Here is an 18,752-nt window from a genome sequence, read left to right as displayed (position 1 = left end):
CAGTGTGATATTTTAAATGTGGTATCAAACGTGAGCTTGAACTAAATAGTAAGAGGATGATGAAACTGCACATGAAACAAGCTCAAACTTCACCTTACATAACATGAATTTTACATCAGTCTGCAATCTATGATTTAGATAAACTTTACCATTAACAATCACAGAGAGCTTTTAATCATATTAAAGTTTTTAATGTTTTATAAAAATCTGAAAATTTCTCTCATCACATGGTAGAATAGGAGCAAAGTAAGAACAAACTCAAAAACAGAAGAATCAGAGATTTATGTTTATTACCAGTGTCTGCTCTGTATTCTGTCCAAAAAATAAAATTTCAAATGTCAATACATCCAACTGGAACAAAGCATATGCTTTTCTTACAAAAAACAAACGGTTAATCAACATTAAAAAGGACACAACAGGATGCTAGGAGGGGGAAATAAATTCTTAAGCCTCATATACAAAGGCCAAGGAAGTCTGATGTCTGCCAGTACAAAGATAACTGAAAGACGACAAACAAGGACAAAGACAAATACATTTCTCTATATATATGTGTGTGTAAATAAAGCCGGCAAGAAGAGAGACTTTACATTCTGTGGTCCAGCAATGGGACCGGATTCTGAGAGTCACTACGATGAATGGTGGCACTCTGTTACAACAGAACCTTCAAACCAAACATCGACAGCTTCAGTGTGTGAAACACTGAACTCCTACAAACAGGAAAAACCACCTAGCAGCCCGAAAATTACCATTCTGGACTGGTCAAGCAGCAGTCAAACAGTCACCACACAAAGCAAAGTCATAATTAAAAGCGTTTCAGGCCTCAATACACCTAAAGAAGAGGCTTCATTTGTTTCGAGATTACTGCATTAGACTTGTTCACACATTGTTCAAAGTAACAGTTCTGCAGCGTGTTTTGATTCAAAGGAAATGTTTATGCCCGTCTGCCGTTAATCTCTCTTGATAATAATTACTATGACAATAATATAATAAAACAGTAAAACACCAAGGCAGCTCACTGTCACTGGTTGTTTCTCTCTTTGCATTCATTCAGTGCTGGTGTTTTGTTTTTGTATTTTTTGGTTAGTCTGACCTCCTGCGCTCAATGCACACCATTTAAGTCATATGACAAAGGCCAGAAGGATAAATGTATCTGTATTGCAGCATGAAAAAATGTAAAAAATAAAATTCAAACCCTGCAAATGTGAGATACATAAACACACACACACACACACACACATACTTTTACTTACTGCAGCAATAACAGAGTCTTTTGGATTTTCTGTTACCTGTGTTTAACGTTTGGGTAGCAACACCTGAATTGTGAGGCCCTGAGGTTTTAAACGGACACACGTTTATTAGATTGTGTGTAAGAGTGCGTGTATAGAGGGAGACGACAGCAGTTTGGCTAAGAAAAGTCTTTGAAACGCTTTCCCAAAGACATTCGGAGAGAGAGAGACGGGTCCAGCTGAGAAAGTGTGAGTGTCTGTGTGTGCCTCTCTTTGTCTTTTCCCACCAATAGCCAGCACATGGAGGGATAGAGAAAGAGACGGATGAGAAAAAGAGGGCATCAATGTATCTGTATTGCAGCATGAAAAAATGTAAAAAATAAAATTCAAACCCTGCAAATGAAAAATCTCATTATGCTCAATACTGCCACCTGCTGGTCTGGCTTTGCCACATTTTTGTTTTAACATTCAATCAGCCAGGTTAACTTGCTTTATCTTGATTTCCAGAGCTGGCATTGCCTGAAATTCATGCAAATTTGCAAGTAAAAATTCATCAAATGCAGAACAGGAGGTCTAGTAAGAATGCTTGCCTGATTTGAAGTGATTTTAGTATTTCAGCTCAATGAAAAGTGAAATGCGAGTTCTGGACGCACTCAATGGCCGCAGCTACTTTTATTGCATTGGGCCTCTGGAGAACCAGCTGATCTGAGAGATGGGATCTAAGTGAAGTTTGTTCTGAATGTGGCATCCAAGTTAAGACACCAGCTCCAGCATTTTAAATGGTCTGAACCTTTTGGTTGAAAGGCGATGGATTTGACAAAGAAAACGAATGAATGAACGAGAGGCCGGTGCATCAGTCACTTGATCTTTTTCTTACCCAGATGAAGTGCCAGTATCACCTTTGGGGTATAAACAAAAGCTGAGGCTGGAGAAAAAAAAAAAGCTTTTGGGATGTTTTCTGCTGTGACAGTAGTCTTGCACAGAGCACTTGATGGTATCAGACGTGCCTCTCTTTGTCTTTTCCCACCAATAGCCAGCACATGGAGGGATAGAGAAAGAGACGGATGAGAAAAAGAGGGCATCAGTGGAAATAGGTGCGGTAACAGGCATAAGCACCTACAGCCAGTACCGTGCACATAAACACACTGGTCAGCAGGGGGCTCCACGCTCCATTGGCAGCAACAGGAGTCGCTTCTTCCGTGGGAGTCTTGGGCGGAGACCGTGCAGGTTTGGGAGGGGCTTCTCTTGAGACAATTGGGTCATCAGGTTCACTTAACAACTCCATCGCTCTGACCTCACCGGCTGCGACTGCCCGTTTGCGAAGCTCTGGCCCGTCTGTGAATGTCTGGGGCGCACTGTAAAAACACAACAACAACAAAAATGTTTGTATGTGGCTGCTGAATGGGTACTACTAGAAAGAGAGATTGAGAGTCTGACCTGTTTGCACAGATTTCTGCGCTGTTTTTTATTATCTCACTGAAGAAGTGTGTGGTGTCAGGGTTCACCAGGTCGCCTTTGCCATTTGGGGGGTCTATTCGGGGCCGTGGTCTGGGAGGAGGAGTGAATTCAGGGGGGAGATCCTCCTCATTTGATAACTCCTTCCATGACTCCTACTCACACATGAACACAAACATTTCACTGATTGACAGTTTTGAAATCACAGGAGTCAATTTCATTAAAAAATTTATTAAAATAGAAAGCAGTTATTTAAAATTGTAAATATATTTCATAATATTACTGTTTTACTGTATTTTGATCAAATAAATGCAGCCTTTGTGAGCATTTTTTAAGAGGCTTTTCAAAAACATTATTCCGCTCAGCTCTACATCCTATAACATCCTCAGCAAAGCATCCAAAAATTGGTTGGTACGTTAGATTCTTTAGCATCACTTTCATTACCTGTACAGACGTGTCTCCCATTATGTACTTGGCACCCTCTATAACGGCGAGGTAAGAGAAACGCAGCTGGTCAGCTGTCTGGATCAGACCCATGCGGTATCGTCGCATTTCCAGCAAAACCTCCTGTATGTGTACTGATGATGGATCTTTCCTCTGAGACATCTGAGAACACATGGCAGCTGTTTAGAGGATGTAAGAGGGGAGGGATGGAATCTTTTTAAGGAGTTCTAAACAAAAGCAACACCAAATCTGCCGGTGCTGATCAAAGTGACTGTCAAGTGAAGTACACATGAGAAATCCAGACATCCAGCGGGTTTCTGGACTAGGGATGCCAAAAGTACTAATGCTTTGATACAGATGAATCTGATGAATATATTGCGGCATCTCATTAATGTATTGATATGTTTATAACATTTATTAATTATTTATATCACCATTCAGACGTTTGGGGTTTTGCATTCCTGGGATGCAAAGCTGAATTTTCAGCAGCCGTTACTCCAGTCTTTAGTGTCACGTGATCCTTCAGAAATCATTCTAATATGCTGATTTGCTGATCAAAAGACATTTCTTATTACCATTAATGTTGGAAACAGTAGTGCTTCTAAAAATTTTTGTGGATATTGTGATACTTTTCAGGATCCTTTGATGAATACAAAATTCAAAAGAACAGCATTCATTTGATACATTTTTTGTAACATAAATGTGTGACTTTTGATCAAATTAATGAATCTTTGATGAATAAAAGTATTAATTTCTTTTTTAAAGAAAACTCTCACACAGACCCCAATCTTTTGAACAGTAGAGTATATTATTATTTCTGAAATAAAGGAGTGCTGTGGTACCAATAATCATGATATTTTATCTGCTAAATGCATTAATTAGATTAGATTCCTTTTGTCATTTTTATGGTTCACATAAAAACGATATTACGTTTCACACATCCACATCTCAGTAATTCAGGACAAAAGTATAAAATAAATAGCTAATAAATAAGAATACTAATAAATAAACTAAAATAGAATTTTTAAAAAAAGTGCAGTCTCTTAAGAGCAGTTCACATTCTCAGATTAAGCAATCTTGACAGCTGGAAGGAGAAAAAAAACTGTTTAACAGCCTAGTAGTCCTTGATCTGATACAAAAAGTCAATGCCATGATTCTTGAACTTGAATAATATAAACTAATATGCTATAGAACAAGCTCCTTTATTTTAAAAGATTAAATATTAACAAGCACTTTTGTCTGGCAGATCTGGCATCACATACAAGCGGTCAGTCCTCTCACCAGTAGAAGGCAGGTGTCTACAAGGCAGAACGTTCCAGAGCGGCCAATACCAGCGCTGCAGTGGACCACAACAGGGCCGTGCTCTGGACTCAGACAGCCCGACTCACGCACTTTGAACAGGAAGTTGAGAAAAGATGCAGGCGACTCTGGCACACCAAAATCTGGCCATGTGGTGTAGTGGAATTGAAGAATCTCCCGTGTTTCCTGTGTCTTTAAACACATACGCACAACATTAATCACCTTGAGTGAGTGTTTGTTAGAAATAAGTCTCTTGCATCTGTAATATCCTGAGACTATTAAGTGAAGTCAACGACCAGTCCAGCTGTAGAAGCTCTGAACACAACTTTTAAGAACATGCAACATTTTTCATTGAAAAACAAGAATTTTAGCAAAATGAAAGACTGAAGAAGGACTATATAAAATCTCAGTGTTGCAAACAGCAGAATGATCAGAGAAAGAGATTGACAAATGAGTGAAAGCACGACTGGATGAGATGAGAGGAAGATCAAGTGTCTCACCGACAGATTTTCCAGCTCCAGCTGTCGTACTGTATAGTACGATTTCACATCCTCTGAGATCAGAGTAAGTCTGAAATTTGTGTCTTCAAAAACACCCTCCCTCTCCTCTCGCTGAGGCCAATACTGAGCACACTTTATCTGCACATACACACACACACTTCTTCATTATAACCACACAACACAAACCTCACACACACAACCCATGTGTATGCTAGAAGCATTTCAGGCAGGTATTCAAAGTGAGTCTGTGTATGATCCATGTTGCAAATACAGGTACAGAGTGTGTTTCTCTCACCGAGCCTTTCTCTATAACACGATTCAGCATCACGACCCCTCGGCAGCACTGCTCCCACACCATCTCCCAGAAATGACCGCAGGTGTTTGGTAACGGACCCTAAACAAACACACAACCATCAAAACGAGAAGAAAAGTTTGGACACAAGAAATGGAGTGAAATTTTTTAGAACAGATCATCACGCAAACAGCTTGCAGCACTAATTTCTTCCCGACGTCCATGTTCAAATAAACAACTCATGTTTCACTTGTTGTTTCGCATCATTCCCGTTCACCTTCTTGCGTGTTTTCGTGAAAAAACGTGATTTGGGGGCTGTAGAGTCGTTGGGTGACAGAGTTGTTGTCAGCTCGTGTAGTGTATGACTCCCTGTTGTGGATTATTTACATAATGTCACATACATAGTGTCACATAGTGTGAACACCACAACGACTTCAAGACAGACAGCAAGTCATGTAGTCTGAATAGCACAGCGATCTGCCGACGTTTTAAGTCGTGTAGTGTGAACTTGGCTTAAGCAGCACCATACACTGCCATTCAAAACTTTGGGGTCGTTAGATTTTTATTGTTTTTGAAAGGAGTCTCTTATGCTTAAAGCTGCATTTATTTAATCAAAATACAGTAAAAACAGAAGTGTTGTGAAATATTACTAAAATTTAAAATAAAATGTTTAGTCTTCTATTTTAGCATCATTACTCCAGTCTTCAGTGTCACATGATCCTTCAGAAATCATTTTTAATATGCTGATATGATGCTCAAGAAACATTTCTTCTTATTATCAAATGTTTTAGACAGTTGTGCTGCTTTATTTTCGTGGAAACCATGATATTTTTTTCAGGATTATTTGAATACAATGTTCAAAAGAACATTTATTTGAAATAGAAAACTTTTGTAACATTATAATGGCCTTTACTGTCAACTTTTGATCAATTTAATGTATCCTTGCTGAATAAAGTATTCATTTCTGCCCCCCCAAAATAAAAAAACTGAGCCCTAACTTTTGAATGTTAGTGTACATAAACATTAAAATAATTTTTTTTTTTTTATCTTCTTGCTAACAGTTATTCCTGAATTTAAAACAGTGAGATTTTTTTTTTATTAAAACATTTGCAATATATACAAATAATTAGTCAAATAAATATTCAATTCTATTAAATTAACTTGGTATTATAATTTTACTCGGAGTGGAAACTCATGCACTCTGATGACCTTATGTGTTCATAGTCTACGTAGTAAATCACACATTCGAGCAGGCGTTAGGAAAGTCGTGTACATGTACATGTACATGACAGTGCGGGTGAGAATGTGACTCTTAACTTTTATAAAGAATATCTCTTTGGATTTGAGACTTTAGTCTTTGCAACTTTACAGATCTTCTTTATGCACCAAGAGCTTGTAACACTCCAAAGAGAAAGGAAAAATTGAAATCGCATCATATGACCCCTTTATACATACATTTTAAACGTGCATAAAATTAATTTGTCCTGCAACAGGGTTTATATAACTTAAGCCAGGTTCACACTACAGCATTTTAAAGGCACAATATGTAATTTTCGCCGCTAGAGGGCGCGTATTCAAAACAAACAAAGAAACAAAGGCGTAGTTTGATGACGCCGTGACTGAGTGTGGAATCATGGGAGTTGTCGTCATCATCCCCACAGCAGATGCAATTTGATGGGACTCGGGCAGAAAAGCAAGGGTGTATGACGTCATTGGCAGGTGACACAATGACACTATAGACACGCTCTGTGTCACTAGTTAAAATTGCTTATTTCTCTGGATTTAAACATTCTTCGAAACATTTGGGATAATGTAAGTACACAAGTCAGCAAAATATATAAAACTGTTCTAGTGGTTTTTGGATATTTTAATAAAAAATCTCGACGAGCTACAGCCAATGAGAGATCAAGGCATGGGTTGAGGTCAGCGGAAGAAAAACAGCAGCGGCAACACGGCTTTAAGAAAAGTTTGGACACAAGAAATGGAGTGAAATTTTTTAGAACAGATCATCACGCAAACAGCTTGCAGCACTAATTTCTTCCCGACGTCCATGTTCAAATAAACAACTCATGTTTCACTTGTTGTTTCGCATCATTCCCGTTCACCTTCTTGCGTGTTTTCGTGAAAAAACGTGATTTGGGGGCTGTAGAGTCGTTGGGTGACAGAGTTGTTGTCAGCTCGTGTAGTGTATGACTCCCTGTTGTGGATTATTTACATAATGTCACATACATAGTGTCACATAGTGTGAACACCACAACGACTTCAAGACAGACAGCAAGTCATGTAGTCTGAATAGCACAGCGATCTGCCGACGTTTTAAGTCGTGTAGTGTGAACTTGGCTTAAGCAGCACCATACACTGCCATTCAAAACTTTGGGGTCGTTAGATTTTTATTGTTTTTGAAAGGAGTCTCTTATGCTTAAAGCTGCATTTATTTAATCAAAATACAGTAAAAACAGAAGTGTTGTGAAATATTACTAAAATTTAAAATAAAATTTTTAGTCTTCTATTTTAGCATCATTACTCCAGTCTTCAGTGTCACATGATCCTTCAGAAATCATTTTTAATATGCTGATATGATGCTCAAGAAACATTTCTTCTTATTATCAAATGTTTTAGACAGTTGTGCTGCTTTATTTTCGTGGAAACCATGATATTTTTTTCAGGATTATTTGAATACAATGTTCAAAAGAACATTTATTTGAAATAGAAAACTTTTGTAACATTATAATGGCCTTTACTGTCAACTTTTGATCAATTTAATGTATCCTTGCTGAATAAAGTATTCATTTCTGCCCCCCCCAAAATAACAAAACTGAGCCCTAACTTTTGAATGTTAGTGTACATAAACATTAAAAGAATTTTTTTTTTTTATCTTCTTGCTAACAGTTATTCCTGAATTTAAATCAGTGAGATTTTTTTTTTATTAAAACATTTGCAATATATACAAATAATTAGTCAAATAAATATTAAATTCTATTAAATTAACTTGGTATTATAATTTTACTCGGAGTGGAAACTCATGCGTGTAGACCTATTGTTTAAATCGAATTTATGCTTTAAAAGTAGAGTAATCATAGCAGTTTTCATCCATAGTATGTCCATTTAAACGTCTGCGATTAGCTTCATAAAAATTATTTGCATTCCGATCTTGACATCAAAAGGCACAAAAATATTTTTTTTCTTTTATTCCATGGATTTTACCCATTTACCTCCACTTGTTCCCAGTGTTTTTCTGCAACCACTATGCGTGCAGCTGCAAGTGACGTAACTGTGAGGTCTACTCTGAATTGGTCTATTGCACTGCAAGAAAACTAACCAACCAATAAGATTAGATCTTTTCTAAAAGCGCCACCTACTGTCAGAGAGTGATTTCACATTTTCATTCAGCTCCTCTGCCATTTTTTATGCATGGATCTGAACAGACAGATCACATGTGAAAATTGCACCAAACATTTTTTGTTGATGTAAACAAGGCTTTAATATCTCAGAAAAACTTGACAAAAGATTTTTCCCAGGATATATGCTCCTATTACTATGCCAATGAACTCTTCAGTTCCTTTATTCTATCCGTATCATCTTCAAATGTGTCAGATGGTTTGCAGGTGCAGATAAAACATCAGATTCAGACGATTCAAATCTGTCAGTATGTTACCTGAGTTAGAATGTAGTTTCTCTGAGCTTCATCCACTGAGATCAGACTGGCATTGATGTAGTCATTACTGCCGATCTGTAGACGAATACGGCTGTGGTCAACTGTGAAAAGAGAGAGCGATTAAGCTGTGAGGCGCATCACCCATCATGCTTTGCAAGTTCAGTGGTGGAACGACTCTTTTTCAGGTCCTGTTCTCAGTTCCCCACACGAGAGAAAAACATTCCCCTGATGAAAACGCTCAATTGAAACAGATAAAATACACAGTCATTCATTTAATGTGGTGTTTTGTGAGCTGAGGACCTTTTCAGGTTGTTGTGGAAAAAGAGAAAGACTCAGAGAGAGAGAGAGAGAGGAAACCACAGCAGCGTTGCTCTTTAAAGTCATTGTGACGGAAGAGTTAAAAAAGGGAGAGAGAAAAAAGACATGACATCTTCAGTGTGAAATGACTGTAACAGCTCGCTGATAACAGGCCCCTTCCGTTAGGTGTCACTGACTGTGTCGAACAGGGGAAGCGGCACACTTACACGGACTGACGTCTCTGTAGCGATTAAGACTTCTGTTTTCTGGAAGTTTGGCGATCTTGCATGGTAGGTCACTGGACTGCTGCCTAATCTCCTACGGTAAAACACAAGTCTATGAGATGAAAATGCTTCTTACTGTAAGTAAAACTAATATGTGACAAATGGTTTGCTGGGGGAATAACTATATGGCAGACAGTTTATGATGTCATTCATCCATCACTGTCATTAAAAACTGCAAGTGAGCCAGATTAGGAGATAAAAGTGTTAAACCAACTAATAATAGACACCCTCTCATAAAAGATGAACTCATCCCCCTCATCTCTATATTGGTCCCCGTTTACAAATGACAAATTCAGGTCATCTCTATGTAACTTGTTATATCATTTATTCTGTGGAATAGGGAAGAAGCAGCGCAATCTGAGCTGTCAAAAATAAACATCACATAAAAATAAAATAAACTTTTGGATCGTTATGAATATTTTGAGCATCATAATCAATTATGAAGAAGAATCAGTCCTTCACCTGGTAAACGGCGTTCCAGTTCCCGAGCTCATCGATTTCCCGAAACTCGGCTTCCATTGCCGCGTGTGTTCCGCGCCGCTCGATAGACGACTCTTTGACGATACAATTAGTTATAAAGTCGATGTCGAATCACATGAAAAAAATAGACTTTTAAAGTCTGCTTTAATTTTCTTACAGAACGTTTCCAGTGGTTCTGTTGTGTCGCTCTTACCGGAAACACGCTGCTCGCTCCTCCCGCAGCACGGCTCTCCGCTGTCCGTCGTGATCACGCCCCTCTTTCCTTACATTGACCAATGAAATTCCGTGAGTGGCCGTGAACTCCAGGCAAAGGCCAATCAACGCAACGTTGTGGGGCGTGGCAATCCCTGCGGCCAATCATACTGCGGAGCATTACCTCTTCATTATTCTGGGCTTTGTAGTTTTTTGTAGTTCGAGGAATTTACGCATAACGCATGTCCGTAAAGAGATTTAGAAACGTGCATGAAATAAAATGGCTCGTATTTTCAACCAAAACATTGCAGTTTTAAAAGTGGAATCAATTAATAGCATATAGTTTTTCTTTGTATGCAGCATTTAACTAAGTAAATGTGATACTTTGAATATCTATATTTCAAAATTATATTTGAGATTTTGTGAATTTAGGCTTAACCCTCGTATTCCTCACTCAAAGTCCGTGTAAAGCAATATTAAATATGTGTTCAAATATGAGTTTGTCACACCACAGAAAAATGTGTAATTAACCACCCAGTCAAATTTGAATGATAAAAAAAACCCGCCAAGTAAATCAAATAAATGATCAAAATCTTGAAAAAAATAAGCAGTATTCTCTGCTCTCAAACGCTGGGGGCGTTTCCGCTGTCGGTGCTGAAACCACGCCCACTCGCGTGATAATATGCATAATATGCATTTACGTGAGGAAGGTATAGCTAGCTATCAACTGTAGCCTATCAATTTCTGCACCCCTGCCAGATTATGCACCCATTAACCACCCAGTCAAATTTGAATGATAAAAAAAACCCGCCAAGTAAATCAAATAAATGATCAAAATCTTGAAAAAAATAAGCAGTATTCTCTGCTCTCAAACGCTGGGGGCGTTTCCGCTGTCGGTGCTGAAACCACGCCCACTCGCGTGATAATATGCATAATGTGCATTTACGTGAGGAAGGCATAGCTAGCTATCAACTGTAGCCTATCAATTTCTGCACCCCTGCCAGATTATGCACCCCCTCGTTGAAATCGCTACCTGATTGCCTAATCCCAACCCCACCCCTAATCCTAACCCCTCCCCCACACCTACTCCTAAACCTACCAATACTAGGGGGTGCATAATTTGGCAGGGTGCAAATTTCGGCACTACATTGGTGTAGCAAGTGTTCTTCCTTCTCTGACAGACACAGAACGTCCCTCCATTGTCTTCTTATCGTCCTGATATTTAGCACCCTGTATGTCAGACTGTTTTAATCTGTGTTCATTCAGTAATTTGTGTTATAATTTGCTGCTACTGAATTGAACCGTCTGGTTCTACAGGTTTCATAGAGACTCAGCGACCAGACGGCGAGCAGCTGCTGGTGAGCTTCCATGAACTGATCTAACATCCTATCCAGCCAGGTAATTTAACGGACGAACACTGATCTCTTATATTATTAACTCTAGTCTGTAATATTAATCTACGAACTGTGATGAAAGCAACCATATGTTTTTTGTAATTAATGTTCAAATCAGACCATAAGGAAGTGCATTAGCATCCAGGCTAGTGTTGTCCGCTTTGGCTAAACTGATTCAGTTTTGTCATATAACAGCGATGTTACACGCGGTATAATAAGACAGACAGCCGGGAAACAAACGCGTTTAGCAGAACATTGCTCGACGTAAGGATTCGTAAATGTTTTTTAGTGGTTGATCGCATATTTGTTTGGTTAGCCTGTAAGCATGCTAAGTTAAAAGGACGTAAACCTTTGACGCTATGCAAAACTGGATCAGCCAGTCCAGCCATACCAGATCTGAGCAAATAAACAAACTGATCGTGTTATAACAGATTTCACGAATGCTATTCAAGTTAAAATAAATATTTTTTAATCTAGTTTATATTCGTTCAATCAGTATTAGAAATTAGTGGAAGGGGGCCCCTGGAATAGATTTTTAGGGGCTTTTGCACATCAAATATTTAATTTACGACAACAATTATAGTGAAACAATTAATTATTAATCAACCAGTTAGATATGCCAAGAATGGAATATTATGAAGTCTGTGATAAATCTATCTTTTCTACATGGCCAACATTGTTAACAGCATGTCAGTCATTCTTGAGACATGGGACAAAACAGGTCCAGCAAGGGTAACTGCTATTAGGTTTAAAATAAAAATATTTTCAATTTTAAATGTCATGAGGGATTAATAATAGAATGTATTTAACACAATTATCACCTTCAATTTTCGTCGAAATCGCCGGCCGTGCCGTTCTCAAGCCCACCCGCCTCCGCTCACTCAGCCCGCCGACCGTTCCTCACTTTGTCCCCCGGCCTCTGCTCACTCTAGGCCGCCGTATGTGAATCAACGCAACGTTGTGGGGCGTGGCAATCCCTGCGGCCAATCATACTGCGGAGCATTACCTCTTCATTATTCTGGGCTTTGTAGTTTTTTGTAGTTCGAGGAATTTACGCATAACGCATGTCCGTAAAGAGATTTAGAAACGTGCATGAAATAAAATGGCTCGTATTTTCAACCAAAACATTGCAGTTTTAAAAGTGGAATCAATTAATAGCATATAGTTTTTCTTTGTATGCAGCATTTAACTAAGTAAATGTGATACTTTGAATATCTATATTTCAAAATTATATTTGAGATTTTGTGAATTTAGGCTTAACCCTCGTATTCCTCACTCAAAGTCCGTGTAAAGCAATATTAAATATGTGTTCAAATATGAGTTTGTCACACCACAGAAAAATGTGTAATTAACCACCCAGTCAAATTTGAATGATAAAAAAAACCCGCCAAGTAAATCAAATAAATGATCAAAATCTTGAAAAAAATAAGCAGTATTCTCTGCTCTCAAACGCTGGGGGCGTTTCCGCTGTCGGTGCTGAAACCACGCCCACTCGCGTGATAATATGCATAATATGCATTTACGTGAGGAAGGTATAGCTAGCTATCAACTGTAGCCTATCAATTTCTGCACCCCTGCCAGATTATGCACCCCCTCGTTGAAGTCGCTACCTGATTGCCTAATCCCAACCCCACCCCTAATCCTAACCCCTCCCCCACACCTACTCCTAAACCTACCAATACTAGGGGGTGCATAATTTGGCAGGGTGCAAATTTCGGCACTACATTGGTGTAGCAAGTGTTCTTCCTTCTCTGACAGACACAGAACGTCCCTCCATTGTCTTCTTATCGTCCTGATATTTAGCACCCTGTATGTCAGACTGTTTTAATCTGTGTTCATTCAGTAATTTGTGTTATAATTTGCTGCTACTGAATTGAACCGTCTGGTTCTACAGGTTTCATAGAGACTCAGCGACCAGACGGCGAGCAGCTGCTGGTGAGCTTCCATGAACTGATCTAACATCCTATCCAGCCAGGTAATTTAACGGACGAACACTGATCTCTTATATTATTAACTCTAGTCTGTAATATTAATCTACGAACTGTGATGAAAGCAACCATATGTTTTTTGTAATTAATGTTCAAATCAGACCATAAGGAAGTGCATTAGCATCCAGGCTAGTGTTGTCCGCTTTGGCTAAACTGATTCAGTTTTGTCATATAACAGCGATGTTACACGCGGTATAATAAGACAGACAGCCGGGAAACAAACGCGTTTAGCAGAACATTGCTCGACGTAAGGATTCGTAAATGTTTTTTAGTGGTTGATCGCATATTTGTTTGGTTAGCCTGTAAGCATGCTAAGTTAAAAGGACGTAAACCTTTGACGCTATGCAAAACTGGATCAGCCAGTCCAGCCATACCAGATCTGAGCAAATAAACAAACTGATCGTGATTTCACGAATTTCACGAATGCTATTCAAGTTAAAATAAATATTTTTTAATCTAGTTTATATTCGTTCAAGAAATTAGTGAAATTAGTGGAAGGGGGCCCCTGGAATAGATTTTTAATGCTGTTCACTTTATTTAAACAATTCCTTTTGATTTAACACCATTATATCAGGTTTCCTGTTCAAACACGACTGCATCATGTTGAACAGACTTATACAAATCAGTCATTCTTGAGACATGGGACAAAACAGGTCCAGCAAGGGTAACTGCTATTAGGTTTAAAATAAAAATATTTTCAATTTTAAATGTCATGAGGGATTAATAATAGAATGTATTTAACACAATTATCACCTTCAATTTAATTTTCTCATTATTATACCAAATCTATGTTTCTTAAAGGGGTCATATGATGCGATTTAAATTATTCCTTTCTTTTTGGAGTGTTACAAGCTCTTGGTACATAAAGAAGATCTGTAAAGTTGCAAAGACTAAAGTCTCAAATCCAAAGAGATATTCTTTATAAAAGTTAAGAGTCAACCACGCCTACCTAAAACGGCTCGTTCTAACACGCTCCCACATGTCTACTACGATTTTAAAGTTGCGTCCCCACTTTTTGTCAACATCGTCAGACATTCAATAAAATGTAATAAAATCAGGGAATATCAGGGGCAGCTGTTACTCTAAAGGACCCCCTTGCCACAGTTCACCTCTGCAGAGTACATCAGTGTCAGACAGGCTCTGCTAAGTTTTAGTTTTAGAATATTTTAAATCCTAATGTTAATATTTCCTTTGTCACAGCCATGATATGTCAACACCATCTTCCAATTTCTGAGGAACTTATTTGAAATATTTAGATAATTTTATTCTCCTGAAGCAGGTCATATTAGCATCTAGCATCAACAGAAAAAAATAAAATGCTACTACATGAACTCCATTGGTTTTGTGAAAGAAATGCCAAATTTGTCAACACCGTCAGATGTCACCACCATAAGAGTTTGTGTTCCAATTATATATCAAAATACTTAAATGTGACTCTTGATAAAAGCTTTATAAACAATAACATACTCACTGTTTGTTGTGTTTGTTTTAATACAGTAATTGACTGATTCAATGTATTTGATAGTTAAAATGACTACAAATTCAGGTTTTCGTCACCTCCGTCAGATGTGTCAACTCCCTCAGTTCTGTCACCTCCGTCAGTTGAATATTTTGATAATATTTCATTATGATATTTTATATTTGTTGTGGAATTATTGGTCACGTGAAAGTGTAATCTGTCTGCTAACACGAGAATGTGTTTTGAAATGTTAAAAACATCTTGAATGCTGTTAAAGATAAAGTTGAAATTATATTGCACAGTCCAAGGTAAAAAAAGTACATTTTGTTAATAAAGAGAAAAGTTGGGAGGTTGTATCAAAGCATAGCTCAGTAGCTTAGTACATATAAGATACATAAATGTAGTTTAATTTGTCTGAGTACAAGGTTTTATTTTTTCAATTTTGCACCCTGTTTTGTCCCACTTCTCAAGAATGACTGATGTGTTAATCTCTACATTTTATGTATCATCATCAGGCCCAGATTGTGAACTGTGGGACAAGGTGGAAACTCTGGGGAGTTTTAGGTTTGTCTCCCCATGACAACGTGTCACCATGGCGACCGCGGCTCCAAAGGTGATGCCGAGCGGTGCACCTCTGATGATGAGGACGCGGAGCTCACTGAGCTTGGGCCGCTGCTGACAAATCCAGCTGAAGCAAAGAAATCAAGAGTGAGTTGTGAGAAAAGAAAATACTCTACCGTTTGGGGTCAGTAGGATTTTTATTTAGAGAAATTAATAATTTTATTCAGCAAAGGCACATTAAACTGTTAAAAAGTTACAGTAAAGACATCTATAAAGTTCCAAAATGTTTCTGTTTCAAATAAATTCTGTTCTTTTGACCTTTCTATTCATCAAATAATTTGTCAAATCAACTTTGCCATCACTGGTATAAGTTGCATTCTAAAATATATTAAAATGGAAAACAATTATTTTAACAATTATGGATTTTTTTTTACTGTATTTTTAATCAAATAAATGCAGCCTTGCTGAGACCCCAAACTTTTAAATAGTAATGTACATATAATAGATGGAGTGAGGCAAGAATAACTCAATTTACCTAAAAGCTAAACGTTAACTAAAAGCATTATTGCTGTTGCAGGGTGCATCAGCATTTCCTGATGAAGATGAGAACGAGGATGAAGAACAAGGTTTGCGGGTGGTTACACTGCCCATGCAGGCACACCATGCCATGGAGAAGATGGAGGAGTTTGTACACAAGGTGACTAATGTCCTTATCCTCAACTGTTCTAGAACTCCTAATGACGTAATTATTTCCAAAAATACCATGTATTTAATTAATCACAATGTTTGTGTGTAAAATGATTGTAATGTAAATGTGGCCTATTTCTAGTCTGAGATGTTTAAGCAAACTTGTACCGTTACTAGGTATGGGAAGGACGTTGGCGAGTTATTCCATACCATCTCCTCCCCGATTGGCTAAAGGATAATGATTACCTGCTGCAGGGACACCGCCCACCCATGCCGTCCTTCCGTGCCTGTTTTGGGAGCATCTTCAGGATTCACACAGAAACTGGAAACATCTGGACGCACCTGCTGGGTTTGTGCTTGTGATATGTGACATGATAATGCACAAAAGTAAAATGTAACAAAACAAGCATCTCTTGAAATACTACACATCACTGTAGCTTCTACATGTAAACCGACTACCAGAAAAAAAACTAAAACTCCTTAACAGTTTTTAATAAACATTTCCTGTTTCCCAAATTTTAAGTTTCCTGCTGTTCAAAGATTTGCGGTCAAATTGATTTTTTTTTATGCTTTTGAAATAAGTCTCTTATGCTCACCAAGGCAATATTTATTTGATCAAAATACAGTAAAAACATTAATAATTTGAAATATTATGACAATTTAAAATAGTCATTTTCCACTTTAAGATATTTGAAAATATATTTATTTCTGTGGGAAAGTTGGTCTTGTGATCCAGTGTCACATGATCCTTCTGAAATCATTCTGATCATATGCTGATTTGATGCTCAAGCAACATTTCTTATTATTATCAATGTGGAAAACAGTTGTTCTGATTTATGTTTTTTGGAAACCATGATCATTTTTTCTGGACTCTTTGATGAAGAGGAAGTTCAAATTTATTTGAAATAGAAATATTTTGAAACATCAAAATTCTTTACTGTCACTTTTAAACAGTAGTATATGTCATATAACCCCAGTGGCTTTTGAAGAAAGACGTTTCACACCTTCTGGAACTTACCAGATAAATTGTACTTGCCAGATAAATTGTACGATATATTTGTAATATGATATGTGTGAATCACTGCCCTGAGGATGACACAAAGCACACCACTTAGACTTCTAATGTCACTCAAACCTGTAATTATGTTACTGGTATGTCATTTTGAAGGCTAATTAAGCTATCACAATGTCTCCCTACAGGCTTAATTCTGTTCCTGTGCTTGGGCACATTGACAATGCTGCGGCCAAACGTTTCATTCATGGCGCCCGTGCAGGAGAAGGTGGTGTTTGGGATGTTCTTCCTGGGTGCAGTTCTTTGTTTGAGCTTCTCCTGGCTTTTTCACACTGTCTACTGCCACTCAGAAAAAGTCTCAAGGACTTTCTCCAAGTAAGAGACACCAGGTTTTTATGCTCTGTGTGTAGGCAGTACTCATGTTAAGTGGCATTTTGTACATTGGTGGCCAAGAGTTTTTTTGTTTTTGAAATATGCTCCCCAAGACCGCATTTATTTAAAGGGCTCATCGGATGAACATTTTCCACAAGTGTTTGATTAGGGTTGGAGCTAAACTCTGCAGGACTGCGGCTCTCTAGGACCGAACTTGCCTACCCTTGTCCTATCCTAACAAACCAAACATCAATGGAAAGCTTATTTATTCAGACTCCAGATGATGTATAAATCTAAATTTCAATAAATTGACCCTTAAGGCTTGTTTTTGTGGTCCAGGGTCACATTTGTGTTTGTCTGTGTAGCCAACGACAGAACATTTAGCATGTTTTTCGTGAACTTTTGCCTTGGCGTCTGAACAAGTACACCAGTGTCGCTTGCGAAAACAACAATGCCAGCTGAGCGCCGTGGATGGAAACGTGCAGATTAATGGGCGGTAATATTATGTCTCCCTACAGGCTTAATTCTGTTCCTGTGCTTGGGCACATTGACAATGCTGCGGCCAAACGTTTCATTCATGGCGCCCGTGCAGGAGAAGGTGGTGTTTGGGATGTTCTTCCTGGGTGCAGTTCTTTGTTTGAGCTTCTCCTGGCTTTTTCACACTGTCTACTGCCACTCAGAAAAAGTCTCAAGGACTTTCTCCAAGTAAGAGACACCAGGTTTTTATGCTCTGTGTGTAGGCAGTACTCATGTTAAGTTGCATTTTGTACATTGGTGGCCAAGAGTTTTTTTGTTTTTGAAATATGCTCCCCAAGACCGCATTTATTTAAAGGGCTCATCGGATGAACATTTTCCACAAGTTGGCATGATTTATTAGGGTCTTCATGAAATGTCTGTAACATATTTTGCTTAAAAACACTCAATGGCTGTGTAAACAACACCCTTTTTGCCTTGTCAAAAACAGCTCTGCTCACACTAACCCGTTTTGGTGTATGTCTCTTTAAATGATAATGAGTTACTGCACTCCACCCCCCTTCCGGGATTTCCACTAAAAATAAAATAAATCCACTCCTCTCTTGTCTCCTCTGAGGCTGGGACTCTAAATAATGATTTGTGACCCTGGACCACAAAACCAGTCTTAAGTCGCTTGGGTAT

General features: G+C 38.2%; 2 protein-coding genes across 10 annotated transcripts in view; one reads left to right on the top strand and one right to left on the bottom strand.

Moving 5' to 3' along the window:
* Positions 1-1,208: 1,208 nt before the first annotated feature.
* On the bottom strand, positions 1,209-10,170 carry ptpn1 (protein tyrosine phosphatase non-receptor type 1). 4 transcript variants are annotated; one of them, XM_016516907.1, is made up of 11 exons: positions 10,126-10,170; positions 9,915-10,006; positions 9,396-9,486; positions 8,872-8,972; positions 5,220-5,318; positions 4,925-5,062; positions 4,407-4,616; positions 3,126-3,287; positions 2,664-2,836; positions 2,254-2,581; positions 1,209-1,513 (listed from the first exon to the last, which is right to left on the bottom strand). In XM_016516907.1, exons 2-10 carry the CDS (start codon positions 9,969-9,971, stop codon positions 2,308-2,310), a joined length of 1,305 nt encoding a protein of 434 aa, XP_016372393.1. In that variant the 5' UTR covers positions 9,972-10,006; positions 10,126-10,170; the 3' UTR covers positions 1,209-1,513; positions 2,254-2,307. The 4 variants fall into 4 exon arrangements, with proteins under 4 accessions (XP_016372393.1, XP_016372394.1, XP_016372395.1 ...); XM_016516908.1 differs by having other exon boundaries at positions 10,090-10,154; XM_016516909.1 differs by lacking the exon at positions 4,925-5,062 and having other exon boundaries at positions 9,915-10,158.
* A 1,063-nt stretch (positions 10,171-11,233) lies between these two features.
* Positions 11,234-18,752, top strand: part of LOC107711855 (adiponectin receptor protein 1-like) — a 10,379-nt gene continuing 2,860 nt past the window's right edge. The window contains exons 1-6 of one of the 6 annotated variants that reach the window (XM_016516914.1): positions 11,234-11,356; positions 11,442-11,522; positions 15,487-15,673; positions 16,104-16,223; positions 16,391-16,562; positions 17,414-17,600. In XM_016516914.1, the coding sequence (XP_016372400.1) occupies positions 15,542-15,673; positions 16,104-16,223; positions 16,391-16,562; positions 17,414-17,600 (611 nt within the window). In that variant the 5' untranslated portion in view covers positions 11,234-11,356; positions 11,442-11,522; positions 15,487-15,541. Of the gene's footprint in view, positions 11,523-13,204; positions 13,494-15,480; positions 15,674-16,103; positions 16,224-16,390; positions 16,563-17,413; positions 17,601-18,752 lie in introns of those variants that run through there. The other 5 variants (XM_016516913.1, XM_016516912.1, XM_016516910.1 and 2 more) reach the window with 5 other exon arrangements.

This window comes from Sinocyclocheilus rhinocerous, unplaced genomic scaffold (genome assembly GCF_001515625.1).
Source record: "Sinocyclocheilus rhinocerous isolate Xijiao unplaced genomic scaffold, SAMN03320098_v1.1 scaffold988, whole genome shotgun sequence".
In the NCBI taxonomy this organism is placed as follows: Eukaryota; Metazoa; Chordata; class Actinopteri; order Cypriniformes; family Cyprinidae; genus Sinocyclocheilus; species Sinocyclocheilus rhinocerous.
The sequence above is the reverse complement of the archived record's forward strand: the minus strand, read 5'-3'. Positions and strand labels throughout refer to the sequence as shown.